General features: G+C 41.2%; 1 protein-coding gene across 1 annotated transcript in view; it reads right to left on the minus strand.

Annotated features, from left to right (window-relative positions):
- LOC124131087 (coadhesin-like) overlaps window positions 1–23,811 on the minus strand; it is a 44,072-nt gene that overhangs the window by 7,486 nt on the left and 12,775 nt on the right. Inside the window, exons 3-12 of the mRNA XM_048389614.1 lie at window positions 23,191–23,379; window positions 22,271–22,459; window positions 20,783–20,971; window positions 19,863–20,051; window positions 18,380–18,568; window positions 16,894–17,082; window positions 14,491–14,679; window positions 13,005–13,193; window positions 11,537–11,725; window positions 10,122–10,310 (exon numbers count right to left, since the gene is read on the minus strand). Of these exons, the coding sequence (XP_048245571.1) occupies window positions 10,122–10,310; window positions 11,537–11,725; window positions 13,005–13,193; window positions 14,491–14,679; window positions 16,894–17,082; window positions 18,380–18,568; window positions 19,863–20,051; window positions 20,783–20,971; window positions 22,271–22,459; window positions 23,191–23,379 (1,890 nt within the window). The remainder of the gene's footprint in view (window positions 1–10,121; window positions 10,311–11,536; window positions 11,726–13,004; window positions 13,194–14,490; window positions 14,680–16,893; window positions 17,083–18,379; window positions 18,569–19,862; window positions 20,052–20,782; window positions 20,972–22,270; window positions 22,460–23,190; window positions 23,380–23,811) is intronic.

Below are 23,811 nucleotides of genomic sequence, written 5' to 3' on the forward strand. Positions count from 1 at the left end.
TGAAAACTGTAAAGAAATAGAAAGTATCCATGTACTTGCTTGTAAACGTCTGCTAGGTGTTAAAACGTCTACTCCCAATCATGTTGTGCGAGGAGAGTGTGGAAGATACCCACTGTACATTTCTGCGTAGAACGCTGTATAAAATATTGGTGTAAACTTATGTCCCTCCCAAATTAATGATATCCTAAGAAAAGTTATGATATGTTATTTCAGCTAGCCACACATGGTAAAACTAATTGGGCTACAAAAGTCAAAACTCTTTTATACAGCCTTGGATTTGGATATATATGGGACAACCAATATGTTATGTGCCCCGAATCATTTATTTTCGAATGTGAAGATAGGTTAAAATTTGCTTACGAACAGGATTGGCATTGGTCTTTAGCAAATAGTTCTAAAATGTTCCATTATACACTTTTCAAAAATTCATTTAGTCCAGAGTTGTATTTGTCTGCTATCACTATCAACAAATTTCGTGTTGCACTAGCCCAGTTTCGCTGTAGCTCCCACACTCTCCACATTGAGACTGGTAGATACGTTAATACTCCACGAGAGCAGAGATTGTGCAATAGTTGCAACCAAAGATATGTCGAGAATGAATATCATTTTTTATTAATTTGTAACGCTTATGATGAACTTCGTCTTCAGTATTTACCACAGAAGTATTTTGTACATCCTACTCTTGCTAAATTCAATATGCTTATGGCGGTAAACAATGAAACTGTTATTAGAAATGTTGCAATTTTTATATACCATGCTATGAATGTTAGACTCCAAACGCTAAGCCTATAAATGTTAATGATGGACCAAATATTGTACCATGGGCCGCTGGCCTACACATGTACATGAATAAAGAATTGAAGCAAGAACTATTTGACATCACTATAAAACCAACACACTAAACAATCAGTACAAAATCTGCACTGCTTAAACATTTCAAACATAACTCTTTTCAAATAATATGCGTGATTATACCATGATCTGAATTAGCCATTGTGACTATCTGCTACTGCTAAGCTAAGAATCATATCTATCTAAAAAAGCACTATGTATGTCTGGTACATAAATTGGGTATATGTTAATGGACAAGGTTAGTGGCCTGATATTCGACAAATGGTTCGTCAAAACGCAGCCATTGTCCATTAGCAATGTCTTGAACGGCATTGTTTTCACACTTGTTCAAAAATGTCATGGAGGAATACAGTAAAGCCAAATGCACGTGGAAGTTATGGCATCCGTAACTCGTGGTAGTTCTTAAAAAAGGGCAAGTATAAGCCAATAATTTGTCATTCAATTGTCAACATTTTTCAAGTTAAAATGCCGAGACTCAGCGAACATCGCCATAAGACGTGTCCAAAGAGGGGAATCACAGTCTTCTGTTGCACGCCACTTGAAAGTCCACCACAGCACCATTTGCCGCCTTTGGGACCGATACACACAGTTCAATTCCACTGCAGACAGTACGAGAACCGATCGACCAAGAGTTACCATCCCTGCACAGGATCGCCACATTCGACTGTTCCACCTACGTCATCGCAATGCCACAGGTACGGAGAGTGCAGGACGCATCCCTAGTTTGAGGAGGACCAGACTGTCAGGAACCATCTTCGCGAGGCTGGACTCCGACCAAGATCAGTTATCGTCCCTGTTTTGCAACAGATCCATCGACAGCGACGCTTGCGTTGATGCCGTACCTTACAGCCTTGGGATTTGAGAAACTGGAGACGAATGTGGTTTAGCGATAAGCATGTTGTCTTCCTATAAACGTTTTGCCCCACATCACATTGTGTACGTGAATTTGACAAATTCGGTGGTGGTAGTGTCATGGTCAGTGTGGGTGGGTGAGGGTTATATCCTACACCACGAGATCTGACTTGGTTGTGGTTCAGGGAAATTTGAGAGCAAATCACTACAAGAATCAAATTCTTCAACCTCATCTCCTTCCAATCATTGACCGCCAGAGGGAGCTGTTTCAGCATGACAACGCTCCACCGCACACAGCTCGTGTCACGGTAGACTACCTTCATAATGCCAACATCAACGATTTGACCTGGATATCTCGACTCAATCGAACACCTCGTGGATGAACTCGATCGACGTGTACCTCAACGTCAGAACACGCTGCAGACACTCCCACAACTGGCCAACGCGTTACTAGCAGAACGGCGCAGAATTCCGCAGGACAGAATTCGTACACTTATTCAGTAAGTGCCGAGGAAATGCAGAGCCATGATTACTGCCTGGGGCGGTTACACGAGATAATGAGTTCAGCGCAACCTTGTGGCCTAATGTGACATGACAATGAACAGTTTTCAATGTCTTTGTACAACAACAACAACAACAACAAAATGTGACTGTCGAACTCCAAAATTTCATATTTGTATCTATGATAGTATTAAATTAAAAAATATATCGACTTTATAAGGTACAATAAATTTACTAAAAATCTACCTGTGTATTTCTTTTTTTAAAGAGTGTATTACAAAAGTAGACCCACAATCAATACATTATAACACTAGTTTATATTATACATTTCAATATAGATGGACTCACGTGCCACTGTCAGGGGGGACAATGATTTTACACAACTTTAACCCCCTGAGTGGCACAGCCTTCAATAACCTCAGTTTTTAATAACACCATACTAATTAAAAACATTTCAAAATTCAAAATTTATTTTTATTAAAAAAATCGAGAACTAAACGAGCATTGACATTTATAAAAGGATCCTTTAAAGATCCTTGTGAGAGAAAAGTCTGTACAGTCAAGCAAATTATGGATCCTCACATTTCAATAAATACTAATGGATGTAGCGACTGTGGCCAATGCGACAATTCGTCATGTCTGGTGTAACCTAATTTGGGTTTCAATTGATGAAGAATATCTGTACCTCCTTTGTGTCCCATCTTGTCTGCATCAAACTACGAATATATTCCTTTATGCATTGTTTAAAATCACTGTAGGGAATGGAAAGATGGGACATTGATTTTATAAGCTCGTGTGTTAATAATACCAACGTGACTGGGCAACCAACAAAGGACGATGTCGTATTGGCCAGTAGCAAGATTATTGCAAAGTTCTAAAATATCAAGAATCAACTGATGATTCGAGTTGACAGTCTTAAGTGCCTGTAGGCATGATAAAGAATCAGAGAAAATGATGAAGTGTTAACATGCAGTATATTTCTGAATATATGTCAAGGCTAATTGCCTTAGCTTTAGCAGTAAATATTGAGCTGTTATCTGGTAATCAAGAAGAAATAGTTTTTGAACCAAAGATGGTGGCACAGGCAACTTTGCCGCCATCCCTTGATCCATCTGTGAAGATGGAGCAGTGAGAATTGAATTTAGAGCGTAACTGGACATACTCTTGTTGAAAAATTAACTGGTTTGTATCGCATTTTTGAAAATAAGTAAATGTAAGGTCTACTTTTGGTTTGACTAATTGCGATGGAGGGGTAGACAGTAATCTGTAGGGTGCAATAATATCAAGGTCAATATGAGCTGCTGTTTTTGTGGTTGTAATCTGATCCCAGGGGTGGAACAAGCTTTGTTTTAGTTTTGAATAATCCAGGATGAAAATTGCAGTCATATGCTGGATTTGACGGGTTTGGTTTTAGTTTTGTCATATATTTTAATGCAAGTTTTAAAACCACGTTGTTTCAACGTGGGTCATCATCCTTTACATACAGACTATCAACAGGGGAGGTCCTGAAAGCTCCAAGACAGAGCCTCAAGCCCTGATGAATCTTGTTTCTGCATGTTACTTTTACTGGCTCCACCATAAATGATGGAACTGTAGTCCAATTTTGAGCAGATCCAAGATCTGTACAAATGGAGAAGGGCTGTCTGATCCCAGCTTCACTTAAGAGTTTGATACGACTTTCAGCAAGTCCAGTGCTTTCAGGCATATGAGACAATTTTTACATGTGGCAAGAGTGTCGGGTGGTGGTCGAAAATATTGAAGTCAGATTGAAATAGATCTGGGTATTTGTGCTGCCTGCAGAAGTGCATAGAATTAGTTTTAGTTTGAAGCTGTTAGCAAGCGACCATGTGTGAATTTTATTGAGGCATTATTATTGTCTCTCAATAGTGTGAATTTTTTTACTGCGACAAGTAATGTTAAAATCGTCCACAAATAACGGTCCATCAACTGAATCATTCAAAACCTTTGAGAGACTGTTTATCGTGATACTAAATAATGTAACAGACGGAATACTGCCTTGCGGGTCACCCTGATCCTGATGATAATGGTCAGACAGGGTTGAACCCACTCGTACTTGAATTTGCCTGTCTGTTAAAAGCTGTGATATAAAATGAGGCAAACGGATCAAAATCCCAACCAAAATCATGTAAATCCTTTAGAATACCATTCCTCCAAGTAGTATCATAGGCTTTCTCAAGATCGAAAAAGTCACTACATTTTTAACAATGGATTCTTACCGTACTTAATGGTCGATGGTACTTCGTTTTTTTCGGAAACCTAATTGAATATTTGTAATTTGATTATTGGTTTCCAGACATAAAACTAATCTATTATTCACCATCCGTTCCATGGTTGTACGCAACTTGTTAAAGATATTGGTCGATAGTTAGAGGGAATGGTAAGATCCTGGCCAGGCTTTGGTATTAGGACAACAATGGCATTACGCCACGAAGGAGAAAAGTCCCTGATGCCCATGTTTGATCAAATATATCTAAAAGTGTCTCAAGACATGATTCATGACCAGGTAAATGTTTCAAAAAGCTGGGAGTGTATGTTATCAGCTCCCGTTGCTGTGTCATGAGCTTCCCCAAGGACACTATGCAGCACATGTAATGAAAAGACTTCATTATAGTCTTCACCATTATCAGAAGTAAAATTTACTTTTATCTTTTCCTTCTCTTTTTAAATTTTTGTAAACTCTGTGACATAAATGGACGTTGAAAAGTGTTTTGCTAACGTTTCTCCAAGCTTATTGGCAATATCAGTTTTATCAGTTTATAACGTGAAATCTCCATTAAGATGGTGAACAGATGATTGTGAAGCTTTGCCTTTAATTTTTTGTATCATATTCCAAACCACTGATATCGGTGCTTATTTTGTTTAAAAGCACGTCATGCCCTGGCATTTGTAATTTTAACCTTATCTAAATTATGGACTGTAGGATGTCAACGGAAATATTTTTCTGCTTTCTTCCTATATTTTTGTGGCTGTTTGCATTCATTGTGAAACCATGGTGTACGAATTTGTGGATTAGCAGAGGACTTTTGAAGTGTTTCATTACCAATATCATTCGGTTGTCCGAAAAAAAGTATATCGGATCTTGAACATGTCTAAAAATGTCAGGTGTTAATTTTTCAGTAGATAATAATTCATATAATGACAAATCAGCCTTTGTAAAATTCCACTGTGTTGTTGGTGGAAGGTCAGTAGGGTTAACAGATTTAAGAATAGTAGGGAAGTGGTCATTCCCAAAGAGTGAGTGAGTGAGTTGGGTTTAACGCCGCTTTTAACAGTATTCCAGTTATATCACTGCGTGTCAGCTTAATGTGGGAGGAAAGCCGGAAGTGATACAGGTCTTAGACGTTTACCACTTCTGTGAAACCCACGAGCACGGGTACGGTGCTGACAAACCTAGAAACATAATTGGGGAGAACCGGGATTCGAACCCACAATCATAGGTTTCTGGCGTGCCCTAGGGATGCAACTCTGCACAGCGAATCGCGGCGCCTTGGACGACTAGGCCCGTGTAGAGGTCATCATGAACTAACCATTCAAATTCGTTGTAAAAATTTGAATATGTGATTGACAGATCAAGCGCTGAATATATTCCAGTAGCAGGATGTAAATAAGTGTTTGAATCGTTATTAAATATGCCGAGATAATTGTCAGAAATAAGGTCTTCAAGTACTTTTCCCTTTCTGTTTGAATTTGGACTTCCCCATAGAGGGTTAGGCCCATTAAATCGCCCATGATGATACAGGAATTTGGTAACTGATCATAGAGATTCTAAAGATAAGACTGCTGAAGAGTATTTGAAGGAGGAATATACAAGGAGCACAAAGTAAGGGCAATGTGTAATGCAAGACTGACAGCTTGATGATTTGTATTAAGCAGAACAGTGCTGTGGATGATGCCATATTTGTTCAATATATAGAAATCCAGTAGCTTTATCACCTGGAGGTGAAAACGAATGATAGCAATTGTATTGCCTTAAATTAAATACATCGTTGTGCTTAAGATATGTCTCTTTGAGACACAATGCTGATAGGTTAAAGTCCTGCACTAGCAATTGTATCCCATTAAAACTTCCATTGCATCATATTAGGTGTTTGAGTCATGGCGGCTGACTCGCGAGCGTGAAGATGAAGTCCAAGCACTGGCCTGTAAAGACGGATTTTACCTACATGTCCAAAGGTCCTAAGGAGTTATGGACAGGCACCTCTGAAGGAATGGGTCTTCTAAGATGTTGTCTGGTTAGTTAGATTTTTGGTTTTCCAATAACGGGTAAAGATTGTGAATCAGTCTGTGACTCTGAAGATTATGTTTTGGACTGACAATCTGATTTGTTGGGCTGGCTGACATCTTGATTCAACTTGTTGATCATGTTTAACCCATGACAACTCAGTCTGACATTCGATTGATGAAGTGGAAACAGAACGAGACACTGCAGCACAATAAGTAATAGTTGCTGGTAACTGGTTAGCTACTTGGTTTTTGGCTTTCAGATACGAAATACTGCTTTGATGTTTCGGTCTCAATATCTGGGATTCAGTTTTCCATCCAGGGCAGGACTTTGATGAGGCTTCATGTTGGCCTTTACAGTTGGCACACTTAACATCTTCCCTACATTCGTTGCTATCATGTTTACCACGACAACGCTGGCAAACCTGGGGTGGATCACATGATTTGGAACCAGGGCCACATCAGAGTGGATAGGGACATACACCTCCACTCCAATGTTCACACAACCAGCTTTAATTAAACAAGAAATAGTTGTTCGATCAAATGTGAAGAAAAAGGTGTTCATGGGAGAGGAAAAAACGTTTGACAGCTGTCATTGCTTGATCTTACAACTATGTAACAATTTCATGTTCGGACATGTCGGAAAGGCGTCGAGCTCTGTCACGAACAATGCCTCCACTGGAGTTTAGAGTCTTATGTCCTGAAACATCAACCTCAACATTGCCAAACTGACTAATCAAGAGATTAAGAGATTGCTGCTTTTTCACACACTCAACTAGAATGGAGCCACAACGGAGACGTATTACATTTTTCACTTCCTTCTCCAATGTCTATCAATAGCTTTTGAAATAGAAAATGGATTCAATTTTAAAGTTTGTTTGTCAGCAGTCTCGATCATCAGAAATTGAGCCCATAAATTTTATTTGTTTTCAGAACCATTATTTAAGACGTCTTTTTTTCTGTCGTTGCGAACTGAACCAGATTGTTGGATTGACATTGTGAAAGAAAGTGCTCCTGCATACCTTCTCCCCACCCACCATCGAGTGTCAACAAGGACAGTGTTGTAGTGCATCTGATTTCCAGGATGCGAACACCAGGGATACAGGGATGATATTCCCCACCAAATATGACTTGAATAGCCATGCTGGTTCAGCCCATGACAAGAACGTGGAGAATACAGAGGTCAACATCACCAGATTGTCCCATGAGTCACCACCTTCTGGCACAAGACTCGAGGCAATTTATTCCATCCACAATTGTGAATTCATACAAGTTGTACATGACCAAGAATACAATATACATTATAATTCAACACACGTGTGCATATACAATATTACGCACAGGACTTGGCATGATCAGCCGATTGATAGGACCGGGCCAATCCTTCAACCCGTCTAGGCGAAGTAAGGGTTCAAAATAGTGTGTTGGGCAAAGGAACACAGTTCCAGGAACTGGCAGTGACCTCAACTACCAGACTCCCGTCCTCCGCCGAGACAGGGACGGAACCAACGGGGAATGCGTTGCCCATCTCAGTCGTCCATTACGACCAGCAATGGGGTGCTGAGGACACATTCTTGTCAACCCTTTGTCCCCACGGGGATTATGTAATTGGCAATTCCTTTACGGGTATCTTTTCCGCTGAATGAATAATCATATTCACCCGTATGTACATGTGTATATGTAAACCTGACATAATGCTTGTCGTAAGAGGCGACTAACGGGATCGGGTTGTCAGGCTCGCTGACTTGGTTGATGCATGTCATCATATCCCAGTTGGGTGGATCGATGCTCATGATGTCAATCACTGGATTGTCTGGTCGAGATTTACAGACTGCCTTCATATAGCTGGACTATTGCTGACTGTGGCGGTTAACAACAAACAAACAAACAAACATTACTTAAAGGGAAAGTGGTCACAAAATGTATATGGATAATACTACACTCATTCTCGTTAGACCATAGAAAGTTCACGAGTTTCGTAAAAATGGTATCTAACGAGAATGAGTGTGGTATTTTATTTATTACCCACGTTAAATATATATTTGAGTGTAAATACATAACAACTTTCGTTCGTTGACCGACCAAACTGAAACCGGTTGCAAAATCTGGTTGGGCATGAATTTTGATATATGCCCAAATATGGGCATTGTTGACATTTCTATGCATACGCATTAACAACATGCCCCTGCAGTTGTTTGCAAACATAACAGCACCGACGCTCAAGATCCTTTTGGAAGAAATTCATCAACTTATGGTAATTCAAGCGTCATGTTGTTTGTACGATGGACACCGATATGAAAATTTGAAAAGTCACATTAGCGCCGCGCTTTGAATATCGGACTAACAGTCGGTCATTGCCGGTGTCCTGTCTGTGCAATCAAAATGGTTCGGTTTCCTTGATCTATCAGCTGAATTTATATCATGTTCGTACCATTTTGGAAGAGGGAATGCAGAGTGTTCGCCAAAGACATTCATGTTAACTGTACCACCCTATACTGAAGACGTGAAAATCAACAAACTCAAGTCTGCTTGCATGTCAGCTTCGAACGATCGAAGGGCAAGGTCACCACCGGAATAAGAAAAGACAACCGTGATCTAGGCCTACTCACAGCGTTTTGCGCTAGAGATAGGGAGTGTTATTGTTCACATTTTGGATGTTTGGGAGCACAAAATCAGAAGTCAGTCACACTTCCACGGAGATTTCGAATGATTTGTATCAGAACTGTTCACTTTTAGTGATCTGGTCGTGCAGTCGTGTACTTTCATTCATGAACAACACCTCCCGAAACAGTGCTTCGAAGGGGACACTGATGGCACAAACGGATCATCCCAAGTAGGTCTAAATATTTGTCCAGATAGTTTAAACAGACTTCATTTCACCACGCTTATCCTAAATCAAATTGAAAGTTGCGAAAGTGGTCGGGTGCGTCACGCTCATGGGGACCCTCGCTCTATTGATCGGTAGTTGTACATTGTAAAAGGATATAGCTCGATTATATAATGTCTGTAGAAGCTCTATCCAAAACTTATATATAATGCAAACCGAATTTGACGCGTGTGACTATTGTGTTTGGTTCAATAAAGTGTTTGTAAATATCTTTCGTTCTCATTAATTTCTTCAGTTCTGCCTTCACTCTCCTACCCTACCACTACGCCGGAGTGTGTTCTGCTTTGTGGATGCAAAATGAATGACGTCTCATTTTTATGAATGAAAAAAGTAGTCCCGATGTGACAAAGGTCACGGTTATCCAATCAAAACGAATAAAACAAGGTCAACCTTGTACGACACACGTGTGACGTACGGATTTAGTATCTTACCACCTGTATCTTCACCACGTGGGTAATAAGAAACAATATGACATTTATGACGTGTTATTCATACAGATAAAAAGGCAATGAGATATAGCTTGGTCCTTACCTGGGTAGCCTGCGACGTTGCACTGCTCAGTGGTGGCGCGGAGCAGAGTGCACCACAGGGCTCAAGGACAGGGTTGGCACATGCCCTGTCCCTTATACTCGGACCCCCATATGTCACTGAACATGACCCAATTGTTGTCACAGTCCAAAAAGACAATACCCGTTATTACTTACGTATAAATGTTATTGAGTTGAGCGGGTTCCATTCAAACGATTACTACAACTATTTACAATACCAAAGGGATTCCATATCTTACCTGGACAGGGTGAGGTGTTGCAGGATTGACTTTGAGTATCTGAGGACGAGCCTGGGCAGGTTGAACCGCCATTATCAGGGGGAGGGTTGGTACATGTCCTGACCCGACTAAGTGTCTGCTGCCCTCCCCCGCAGGTCAGTGAGCATGTTCCAGTGGACGCTACAGTCCATGAAGCCCAGGCGCCAGCAACTAAAGAGTAAAGGTTTTCGAGAAATCATTTGTTTATTTGTTTCAAGGAAAACCTAGTTTGATGGTGTATGGGCGAAACACTTTGCAGGTTTGTTTACAAACACGTTGTACCTTTCAACGACGAAGCACGAGGCATGTCAGGGGAATATTTTACCCACCTGACAAATTCATAGACATTGGAGACGGTTACGAAACGGTTTCGATTGAATGACAAATGACTGAAAACTGGAATATTAAATGTATATATATATAAACCAATATATCTATGAGTAATTCCTAGGTCCAGGATAACTTAATGTACTCGTTTCATAAAGATCTCAGCTTTGGTCAAGGTCTTGCTCGCGTTAACATCAACCGAAAACACTCTTCACCTATAGTTATACTACCAGTTTTGATGTGAATCTACAACTGTTAAACAAAATGATGTCGTAATGATTATTTGAACAGGCTATTTCACCAGTTGGCCAGAAAAAATACATTGTCATAAAGTGTCATTTAAAAAATGCACCCTTCATTAGATGAATAGAATGTTTCTGCCACAAGACTATCTTACATTTAACCCGTGTTCATATATTTACAGAAAGATATTTCATCATATATTTACAGAAAGGTATTTCATCTAAAAAAGACCTGTTAAGATTCGGGGAAGATTAGGTCTTCAGCAACCCATGCTTGCCGTAAAAGGCGACTATGCTTGTTGTAAGAGGCGACTAACGGGATCGGGTGGTCAGACTCGCTGACTTGGTTGATGCATGTCATCGTATCCTGATTGCGTGGATCGATGCTCATGATGTCAATCACTGGATTGTCTGGTCGAGATTCGTTTATTTACATATAGCTGGAATATTGCTAAGTGCGGCGTTAAACAAACACACAAACATTACTTAAAGGGACAGTAGTCACAAAATATATGAAGCAACATAAAATTTATGACGGGTTACTCAGACAATGAGATATAGCTTGGTCATTACAGGGGCAGTCTGTGACGTTACACCGCTCAGTGGTGGTGTTTGAGGACGCCTCGGGGAGTGCACAGTGCGCCACAGGGCTCTATGACAGTGTTGGCACATGTCCTGTCCCTTGTACTCGACCCTCATATGTCACTGTACATGGCCCAAAATGGCAATACTCGTTATTACTTACTTATACCTATTATTGGGTTGAGCAGGTTCCTTTCAAACGATTACTACAATTATTTACTATGCACATGGAATTTCATATCTTACCTGGACAGGGTGAGGTGTTGCAGGATTGACTTTGAGTATCTGAGGACGAGCCTGGGCAGGTTGAACCGCCATTGTCAGGGGGAGGGTTGGTACATGTCCTGACCCGACTTAGTGACTGCTGCCCTCCCCCGCAGGTCAGTGAGCATGTTCCAGTGGACGCTACAGTCCATGAAGCCCAGGCGCCAGCAACTAAAGAGTAAAGGTTTTTTAAGAAATCATTCGTTTATTTGTTTCAAGGAAAAACTAGTTTGATTGTGTATGGGCGAAACACTTTGCAGGTTTGTGTACAGACACGTTGTACCTGTCAACGACGAAGAACGAGGCATGTCAGGGGAATATTTTTACCCACCTGACTAACTCATAGACATTGGAGACGATTACGAAACGGTTTCGATTGGATGACAAATGACTGAAAACTGGAATATTAAATGTAGTAAACTTTCGAGCTTAAAGCTAATATACACTCAGTTTTGGCTCAATTGCGTGCAAACGGCAGATTTTTCAAAAAGGAAAAACCAACCCATATATCTATGAGCAATTCCTAGGTCCAGGATAACTTCCTGTACTCGTTTCATATAGATCTCAGCTTTGGTCAAGGTCTTGCTCGCGTTAACATCAACCGAAAACACTCTTCACACATAGTTATACTACCAGTTTTTAAGTGAATCTACAACTGTTGAACAGAATGATGTCGTAATGATTACTTGAACAGGCTATTTCAACAGTTGGCCAGAAAAAATACATTGTCATAAAGTGTCATTTGAAAAATGCAACCTTCATTTTACGAATAGAATGTTTCTGCCACAAGACTATATTACATTTAACCCGTGTTCATATGTTTACAGAACAATATTTCATCATATATTTACAGAAAGGTATTTCATCTAAAAAGACTTGTGAAGATTCGTGGAAGAATAGGTCTTCAGCAACCCATGCTTGTTGTAAGAGGCGACTAACGGGATCTGGTTGTCAGGCTCGCTGACTTGGTTGATGCATGTCATCGTATCCTGATTGCGTGGATCGATGCTCATGATGTTAATCACTTGATTGTCTGGTCGAGATTCGTTTATTTACATATAGCTGGAATATTGCTGAGTGCAGCGTTAATCAAACACACCAACATTACTAAAAGGGACAGTAGTCACAAATTATATGAAGCAACATAAAATTTATGACGGGTTACTCAGACAATAAGATATAGCTTGGTCATTCCATGGGCAGTCTGTGACGTTAAACCGCTCAGTGGTGGTGTTTGAGGACGCCTCGGGGAGTGTACAGTGCGCCACAGGGCTCTATGACAGTGTTGGCACATGTCCTGTCCCTTGTATTCGACCCTCATATGTCACTGAACATGGCCCAAAATGACAATACTCGTTATTACTTACTTATACCTATTATTGGGTTGAGCAGGTTCCTTTCAAACGATTACTACAATTATTTACTATGCACAAGGAATTTCATATCTTACCTGGACAGGGTGAGGTGTTGCAGGATTGACTTTGAGTATCTGAGGACGAGCCTGGGCAGGTTGAACCACCATTGTCAGGGGGAGGGTTGGTACATGTCCTGACCCGACTAAGTGACTGCTGCCCTCCCCCGCAGGTCAGTGAGCATGTTCCAGTGGACGCTACAGTCCATGAAGCCCAGGCGCCAGCAACTAGAGAGTAAAGGTTTTTTAAGAAATCATTTGTTTATTTGTTTCAAGGAAAAACTAGTTTGATGGTGTTTGTGCGAAACACTTTGCAGGTTTGTGTACAAACACGTTGTACCTGTCAACGACGAAGAACGAGGCATGTCAGGGGAATATTTTTACCCCCCTGACAATTTCATAGACATTGGAGACGATTACGAAACGGTTTCGATTGGATGACAAATGACTGAAAACTGGAATATTAAATGTAGTAAACTTTCGAGCTTAAAGCTAATAAACACTCAGTTATTGCTCAATTGCGTGCAAACGGCAGATTTTCCAAAAAGGAAAAACCAACCAATATATCTATGAGTAATTCCTAGGTCCAGGATAACTTCATGTACTCGTTTCATAAAGATCTCAGCTTTGGTCAAGGTCTTGCTCCCGTTAACATCAACCGAAAACACTCTTCACACATAGTTATACTACCAGTTTTTAAGTGAATCTACAACTGTTGAACAGAATGATGTCGTAATGATTATTTGAACAGGCTATTACACCAGTTGGCCAGAAAAAATACATTGTCATAAAGTGTCATTTCAAAAATGCACCCTTCATTAGACGAATAGAATGTTTCTGCCACAAGACTGTATTACATTTAACCCGTGTTCATATATTTACAGAAAGATATTTCATCATATATTTACAGAAAGGTATTTCATCTAAAAAGACCTGTGAAGATTCGGGGAAGAATAGGTGTTCAGCAACCCATGCTTGCCGTTAAAGGCGACTATGCTTGTTGTAAGAGGCGACTAACGGGATCTGGTTGTCAGGCTCGCTGACATGGTTGATGCATGTCATCGTATCCTGATACGTGGATCGATGCTCATGATGTCAATCACTGGATTGTCTGGTCGAGATTCGTTTATTTACATATAGCTGGAATATTGCTAAGTGTGGCGTTAAACAAACACACCATCATTACTTGAAAGGGACAGTAGTCAGAAAATATATGAAGCAACATGACATTTATGATGGGTTACTCAGACAATGAGATATAGCTTGGTCCTTACCTGGGCAGCCTGTGACATTGCACTGCTCACTGGTGGTGTTTGTGGACGCCTCGGAGCCCCATGACAGGGTTGGCACATGTCCTGTCCCTTATACTCGACCCCCATATGTCACTGAACATGGCCCAATTGTTGTCACAGTCCAAAATGACAATACCCGTTATTACTTACTTATACCTATTATTTGGTTGAACGGGTTCCTTTCAAACAATTACTACAATTATTTACTATGGACAAGGAATTTCATATCTTACCTGGACAGGGTGAGGTGTTGCAGGGTTGACTTTGAGTATCTGAGGACGAGCCTGGGCAGGTTGAACCGCCATTGTCAGGGGGAGGGTTGGTACATGTCCTGACCCGACTAAGTGTCTGCTGCCCTCCCCCGCAGGTCAGTGAGCATGTTCCAGTGGACGCTACAGTCCATGAAGCCCAGGCGCCATCAACTAAAGAGTTAAGGTTGTCGAGAAATCATTTGTTTATTTGTTTCAAGGAAAACCTAGTTTGATGGTGTATGGGGGAAACACTTTGCAGGTTTGTTTACAAACACGGTGTACCTGTCAACGACGAAGCACGAGGCATGTCAGGGGAATATTTTACCCACCTGACAAATTCACAGACATTGGAGAAGGTTACGAAACGGTTTCGATTGGATGACAAATGACTGAAAACTGAAATAGTAAATGTAGTAAATTTTCGAGCTTAAAGCCAATACACTCAGTTATTGCTCAATTGCGTGCAAACGGCAGATTTTTCAAAAAGAAAAACCAACCCATATATCTATGAGTAATTCCTAGGTCCAGGATAACTTCATGTACTCGTTTTATAAAGATCTCAGCTTTGGTCAAGGTCTTGCTCGCGTTAACATCAACCGAAAAAACTCTTCACACATAGTTATACTACCAGTTTTTAAGTGAATCTACAACTGTTGAACAGAATGATGTCGTAACGATTATTTGAACAGGCTATTACACCAGTTGGCCAAAAAAAATACATTGTCATAAAGTGTCATTTCAAAAATGCACCCTTCATTAGACGAATAGAATGTTTCTGCCACAAGACTGTATTACATTTAACCCGTGTTCATATATTTACAGAAAGATATTTCATCATATATTTACAGAAAGGTATTTCATCTAAAAAGACCTGTGAAGATTCGGGGAAGAATAGGTCTTCAGCAACCCATGCTTGCCGTAAAAGGCGACTATGCTTGTTGTAAGAGGCTACTAACGGGATCAGCTGGTCGTCAGGCTCGCTGACATGGTTGATGCATGTCACCGTATCCTGATGCGTGGATCGATGCTCATGATGTCAATCACTGGATTGTCTGGTCGAGATTCGTTTATTTACATATAGCTGGAATATTGCTAAGTGTGGCGTTAAACAAACACACCAAAATTACTTAAAGGGACAGTAGTCAGAAAATATATGAAGCAACATGACATTTATGATGGGTTACTCAGACAATGAGATATAGCTTGGTCCTTACCTGGGCAGCCTGTGACATTGCACTGCTCACTTGTGGTGTTTGTGGACGCCTCGGAGCCCTATGACAGGGTTGGCACATGTCCTGTCCCTTATACTCGACCCCCATATGTCACTGAACATGGCCCAATTGTTGTCACAGTCCAAAATGACAATACCCGTTATTACTTACTTATACCTATTATTTGGTTGAACGGGTTCCTTTCAAACAATTACTACAATTATTTACTATGCACAAGGAATTTCATATCTTACCTGGACAGGGTGAGGTGTTGCAGGGTTGACTTTGAGTATCTGAGGACGAGCCTTGGCAGGTTAAACCGCCTTTATTAGGGGGAGGGTTGGTACATGTCCTGACCCGACTAAGTGACTGCTGCCCTCCCCCGCAGGTCAGTGAGCATGTTCCAGTGGACGCTACAGTCCATGAAGCCCAGGTGCCATCAACTAAAGAGTAAGGTTGTCATTTTACGAATAGAATGTTTCTGCCGCAAGACTATATTACATTTAACCCGTGTTCATATATTTACAGAAAGATATTTCATCATATATTTACAGAAAGGTATTTCATCTAAAAAAGAACTGTTAAGATTCGGGGAAGAATAGGTCTTCAGCAACCCATGCTTGCCGTAAAAGGCGACTATGCTTGTTGTAAGAGGCGACTAATGGGATCGGGTGGTCAGACTCGCTGACTTGGATGATGCATGTCATCGTATCCTGCTTGCGTGGATCGATGCTCATGATGTCTATCACTGGATTGTCTGGTCGAGATTCGTTTATTTACATATAGCTGGAATATTGCTCAGTGCGGCGTTAAACAAACAAACAAACATTTCTTAAAGGGACAGAAGTCAGAAAATATATGAAGCAACATGACATTTATGACGGGTTACTCAGACAATGAGATATAGCTTGGTCATTACATGGGCAGTCTGTGACGTTGCACTGCTCAGTGGTGGTGTTTGAGGACGCCTCGGGGAGTGCACAGTGCGCCACAGGGCTCTATGACAGTGTTGGCACATGTCCTGTCCCTTGTACTCGACCCTCATATGTCACTGAACATGGCCCAAAATGACAATACTCGTTATTACTTACTTATACCTATTATTGGATTGAGCAGGTTCCTTTCAAACGATTACTACAATTATTTACTATGCACATGGAATTTCATATCTTACCTGGACAGGGTGAGGTGTTGCAGGATTGACTTTGAGTGTCTGAGGACGAGCCTGGGCAGGTTGAACCGCCATTGTCAGGGGGAGGGTTGGTACATGTCCTGACCCGACTTAGTGACTGCTGCCCTCCCCCGCAGGTCAGTGAGCATGTTCCAGTGGACGCTACAGTCCATGAAGCCCAGGCGCCAGCAACTAAAGAGTAAAGGTTTTTTAAGAAATCATTCGTTTATTTGTTTCAAGGAAAAACTAGTTTGATGGTGTATGGGCGAAACACTTTGCAGGTTTGTGTACAGACACGTTGTACCTGTCAACGACGAAGAACGAGGCATGTGAGTGGAATATTTTTACCCACCTGACTAATTCATAAACATTGGAGACGATTACGAAACGGTTTCGATGTGATGACAAATGACTGAAAACTGGAATATTAAATGTAGTAAACTTTCGAGCTTAAAGCTAATATACACTCAGTTTTGGCTCAATTGCGTGCAAACGGCAGATTTTTCAAAAAGGAAAAACCAACCCATATATCTATGAGTAATTCCTAGGTCCAGGATAACTTCCTGTACTCGTTTCATAAAGATCTCAGCTTTGGTCAAGGTCTTGCTCGTGTTAACATCAACCGAAAACACTCTTCACACACAGTTATACTACCAGTTTTTAAGTGAATCTACAACTGTTGAACAGAATGATGTCGTAATGATTATTTGAACAGGCTATTACACCAGTTGGCCAGAAAAAATACATTGTCATAAAGTGTCATTTCAAAAATGCACCCTTCATTAGACGAATAGAATGTTTCTGCCACAAGACTGTATTACATTTAACCCGTGTTCATATATTTACAGAAAGATATTTCATCATATATTTACAGAAAGGTATTTCATCTAAAAAGACCTGTGAAGATTCGGGGAAGAATAGGTGTTCAGCAACCCATGCTTGCCGTTAAAGGCGACTATGCTTGTTGTAAGAGGCGACTAACGGGATCTGGTTGTCAGGCTCGCTGACATGGTTGATGCATGTCATCGTATCCTGATACGTGGATCGATGCTCATGATGTCAATCACTGGATTGTCTGGTCGAGATTCGTTTATTTACATATAGCTGGAATATTGCTAAGTGTGGCGTTAAACAAACACACCATCATTACTTGAAAGGGACAGTAGTCAGAAAATATATGAAGCAACATGACATTTATGATGGGTTACTCAGACAATGAGATATAGCTTGGTCCTTACCTGGGCAGCCTGTGACATTGCACTGCTCACTGGTGGTGTTTGTGGACGCCTCGGAGCCCCATGACAGGGTTGGCACATGTCCTGTCCCTTATACTCGACCCCCATATGTCACTGAACATGGCCCAATTGTTGTCACAGTCCAAAATGACAATACCCGTTATTACTTACTTATACCTATTATTTGGTTGAACGGGTTCCTTTCAAACAATTACTACAATTATTTACTATGGACAAGGAATTTCATATCTTACCTGGACAGGGTGAGGTGTTGCAGGGTTGACTTTGAGTATCTGAGGACGAGCCTGGGCAGGTTGAACCGCCATTGTCAGGGGGAGGGTTGGTACATGTCCTGACCCGACTAAGTGTCTGCTGCCCTCCCCCGCAGGTCAGTGAGCATGTTCCAGTGGACGCTACAGTCCATGAAGCCCAGGCGCCATCAACTAAAGAGTTAAGGTTGTCGAGAAATCATTTGTTTATTTGTTTCAAGGAAAACCTAGTTTGATGGTGTATGGGGGAAACACTTTGCAGGTTTGTTTACAAACACGGTGTACCTGTCAACGACGAAGCACGAGGCATGTCAGGGGAATATTTTACCCACCTGACAAATTCACAGACATTGGAGAAGGTTACGAAACGGTTTCGATTGGATGACAAATGACTGAAAACTGAAATAGTAAATGTAGTAAATTTTCGAGCTTAAAGCCAATACACTCAGTTATTGCTCAATTGCGTGCAAACGGCAGATTTTTCAAAAAGAAAAACCAACCCATATATCTATGAGTAACTCCTAGGTCCAGGATAACTTCATGTACTCGTTTTATAAAGATCTCAGCTTTGGTCAAGGTCTTGCTCGCGTTAACATCAACCGAAAAAACTCTTCACACATAGTTATACTACCAGTTTTTAAGTGAATCTACAACTGTTGAACAGAATGATGTCGTAACGATTATTTGAACAGGCTATTACACCAGTTGGCCAGAAAAAATACATTGTCATAAAGTGTCATTTCAAAAATGCACCCTTCATTAGACGAATAGAATGTTTCTGCCACAAGACTGTATTACATTTAACCCGTGTTCATATATTTACAGAAAGATATTTCATCATATATTTACAGAAAGGTATTTCATCTAAAAAGACCTGTGAAGATTCGGGGAAGAATAGGTCTTCAGCAACCCATGCTTGCCGTAAAAGGCGACTATGCTTGTTGTTAGAGGCTACTAACGGGATCAGCTGGTCGTCAGGCTCGCTGACATGGTTGATGCATGTCACCGTATCCTGATGCGTGGATCGATGCTCATGATGTCAATCACTGGATTGTCTGGTCGAGATTCGTTTATTTACATATAGCTGGAATATTGCTAAGTGTGGCGTTAAACAAACACACCAAAATTACTTAAAGGGACAGTAGTCAGAAAATATATGAAGCAACATGACATTTATGATGGGTTACTCAGACAATGGGATATAGCTTGGTCCTTACCTGGGCAGCCTGTGACATTGCACTGCTCACTGGTGGTGTTTGTGGACGCCTCGGAGCCCTATGACAGGGTTGGCACATGTCCTGTCCCTTATACTCGACCCCCATATGTCACTGAACATGGCCCAATTGTTGTCACAGTCCAAAATGACAATACCCGTTATTACTTACTTATACCTATTATTTGGTTGAACGGGTTCCTTTCAAACAATTACTACAATTATTTACTATGCACAAGGAATTTCATATCTTACCTGGACAGGGTGAGGTGTTGCAGGGTTGACTTTGAGTATCTGAGGACGAGCCTTGGCAGGTTAAACCGCCTTTATTAGGGGGAGGGTTGGTACATGTCCTGACCCGACTAAGTGACTGCTGCCCTCCCCCGCAGGTCAGTGAGCATGTTCCAGTGGACGCTACAGTCCATGAAGCCCAGGCGCCATCAACTAAAGAGTAAGGTTGTCATTTTACGAATAGAATGTTTCTGCCGCAAGACTATATTACATTTAACCCGTGTTCATATATTTACAGAAAGATATTTCATCATATATTTACAGAAAGGTATTTCATCTAAAAAAGAACTGTTAAGATTCGGGGAAGAATAGGTCTTCAGCAACCCATGCTTGCCGTAAAAGGCGACTATGCTTGTTGTAAGAGGCGACTAATGGGATCGGGTGGTCAGACTCGCTGACTTGGATGATGCATGTCATCGTATCCTGCTTGCGTGGATCGATGCTCATGATGTCTATCACTGGATTGTCTGGTCGAGATTCGTTTATTTACATATAGCTGGAATATTGCTCAGTGCGGCGTTAAACAAACAAACAAACATTTCTTAAAGGGACAGAAGTCAGAAAATATATGAAGCAACATGACATTTATGACGGGTTACTCAGACAATGAGATATAGCTTGGTCATTACATGGGCAGTCTGTGACGTTGCACTGCTCAGTGGTGGTGTTTGAGGACGCCTCGGGGAGTGCACAGTGCGCCACAGGGCTCTATGACAGTGTTGGCACATGTCCTGTCCCTTGTACTCGACCCTCATATGTCACTGAACATGGCCCAAAATGACAATACTCGTTATTACTTACTTATACCTATTATTGGGTTGAGCAGGTTCCTTTCAAACGATTACTACAATTATTTACTATGCACATGGAATTTCATATCTTACCTGGACAGGGTGAGGTGTTGCAGGATTGACTTTGAGTGTCTGAGGACGAGCCTGGGCAGGTTGAACCGCCATTGTCAGGGGGAGGGTTGGTACATGTCCTGACCCGACTTAGTGACTGCTGCCCTCCCCCGCAGGTCAGTGAGCATGTTCCAGTGGACGCTACAGTCCATGAAGCCCAGGCGCCAGCAACTAAAGAGTAAAGGTTTTTTAAGAAATCATTCGTTTATTTGTTTCAAGGAAAAACTAGTTTGATGGTGTATGGGCGAAACACTTTGCAGGTTTGTGTACAGACACGTTGTACCTGTCAACGACGAAGAACGAGGCATGTGAGTGGAATATTTTTACCCACCTGACTAATTCATAAACATTGGAGACGATTACGAAACGGTTTCGATGTGATGACAAATGACTGAAAACTGGAATATTAAATGTAGTAAACTTTCGAGCTTAAAGCTAATATACACTCAGTTTTGGCTCAATTGCGTGCAAACGGCAGATTTTTCAAAAAGGAAAAACCAACCCATATATCTATGAGTAATTCCTAGGTCCAGGATAACTTCCTGTACTCGTTTCATAAAGATCTCAGCTTTGGTCAAGGTCTTGCTCGTGTTAACATCAACCGAAAACACTCTTCACACACAGTTATACTACCAGTTTTTAAGTGAATCTACAACTGTTGAACAGAATGATGTCGTAATGATTATTTGAACAGGCTATTACACCAGTTGGCCAGAAAAAATACATTGTCATAAAGTGTCATTTCAAAAATGCACCCTTCATTAGACGAATAGAATGTTTCTGCCACAAGACTGTATTACATTTAACCCGTGTTCATATATTTACAGAAAGATATTTCATCATATATTTACAGAAAGGTATTTCATCTAAAAAGACCTGTGAAGATTCGGGGAAGAATAGGTCTTCAGCAACCCATGCTTGCCGTAAAAGGCGACTATGCTTGTTGTAAGAGGCTACTAACGGGATCAGCTGGTTGTCAGGCTCGCTGACATGGTTGATGCATGTCACCGTATCCTGATGCGTGGATCGATGCTCATGATGTCAATCACTGGATTGTCTGGTCGAGATTCGTTTATTTACATATAGCTGGAATATTGCTAAGTGTGGCGTTAAACAAACACACCAAAATTACTTAAAGGGACAGTAGTCAGAAAATATATGAAGCAACATGACATTTATGATGGGTTACTCAGACAATGAGATATAGCTTGGTCCTTACCTGGGCAGCCTGTGACATTGCACTGCTCACTGGTGGTGTTTGTGGACGCCTCGGAGCCCTATGACAGGGTTGGCACATGTCCTGTCCCTTATACTCGACCCCCATATGTCACTGAACATGGCCCAATTGTTGTCACAGTCCAAAATGACAATACCCGTTATTACTTACTTATACCTATTATTTGGTTGAACGGGTTCCTTTCAAACAATTACTACAATTATTTACTATGCACAAGGAATTTCATATCTTACCTGGACAGGGTGAGGTGTTGCAGGGTTGACTTTGAGTATCTGAGGACGAGTCTGGGCAGGTTAAACCGCCTTTATTAGGGGGAGGGTTGGTACATGTCCTGACCCGACTAAGTGACTGCTGCCCTCCCCCGCAGGTCAGTGAGCATGTTCCAGTGGACGCTACAGTCCATGAAGCCCAGGCGCCATCAACTAAAGAGTAAGGTTGTCATTTTACGAATAGAATGTTTCTGCCACAAGACTATATTACATTTAACCCGTGTTCATATATTTACAGAAAGATATTTCATCATATATTTACAGAAAGGTATTTCATCTAAAAAAGACCCGTTAAGATTCGGGGTAGAATAGGTCTTCAGCAACCCATGCTTGCCGTAAAAGGCGACTATGCTTGTTGTAAGAGGCGACTAACGGGATCGGGTGGTCAGACTCGCTGACTTGGACGATGCATGTCATCGTATCCTGATTGCGTGGATCGATGCTCATGATGTCAATCACTGGATTGTCTGGTCGAGATTCGTTTATTTACATATAGCTGGAATATTGCTAAGTGCGGCGTTAAACAAACACACAAACATTATTTAAAGGGACAGTAATCACAAAATATATGAAGCAACATAAAATTTATGACGGGTTACTCAGACAATTAGATATAGCTTGATCATTACATGGGCAGTCTGTGACGTTACACCGCTCAGTGGTGGTGTTTGAGGACGCCTCGGGGAGTGTACAGTGCGCCACAGGGCTCTATGACAGTGTTGGCACATGTCCTGTCCCTTGTACTCGACCCTCATATGTCACTGAACATGGCCCAAAATGACAGTACCCGTTATTCCTTACTTATACCTATTATTGGGTTGAGCAGGTTCCTTTCAAACGATTACTACAATTATTTACTATGCACAAGGAATTTCATATCTTACCTGGACAGGGTGAGGTGTTGCAGGATTGACTTTGAGTATCTGAGGACGAGCCTGGGCAGGTTAAACCGCCATTATCAGGGGGAGGGTTGGTACATGTCCTGACCCGACTAAGTGACTGCTGCCCTCCCCCGCAGGTCAGTGAGCATGTTCCAGTGGACGCTACAGTCCATGAAGCCCAGGCGCCATCAACTAAAGAGTAAAGGTTTTCGAGAAATCATTTATATATTTGTTTCAAGGAAAACCTAGTTTGATGGTGTATGGGCGAAACACTTTGGAGGTTTGTGTACCGACGAAGGATGAGGCATGACAGGGGAAAAATTTTCCCCACATGGCAAATTCATAGACATTGGAGACGGTTACGAAATGGTTTCGAATGTATGACAAATAACTGAAAACTGGAGTTATTGCTCATTTGCATGCAAACAGCAGATTTTTCAAAAAGAAAACAAACAACTATAGATCTATGAGTAATTCCTCGGTCCAGGAAAACTCATGTACTCGTTACATAAAGATCTCAGCTTCTGTCAAGGTCTTGCTCGCGTCAACATCAACCGAAAAAACTCTTAACACATAGTTATACCACCAGTTTTAATGTGAATCTACAACTGTTGAACAGAATGA

This window comes from Haliotis rufescens, unplaced genomic scaffold, assembly GCF_023055435.1.
Source record: "Haliotis rufescens isolate VD_foot unplaced genomic scaffold, xgHalRufe1.0.p SCAF_10, whole genome shotgun sequence".
Classification (NCBI taxonomy): Eukaryota; Metazoa; Mollusca; class Gastropoda; order Lepetellida; family Haliotidae; genus Haliotis; species Haliotis rufescens.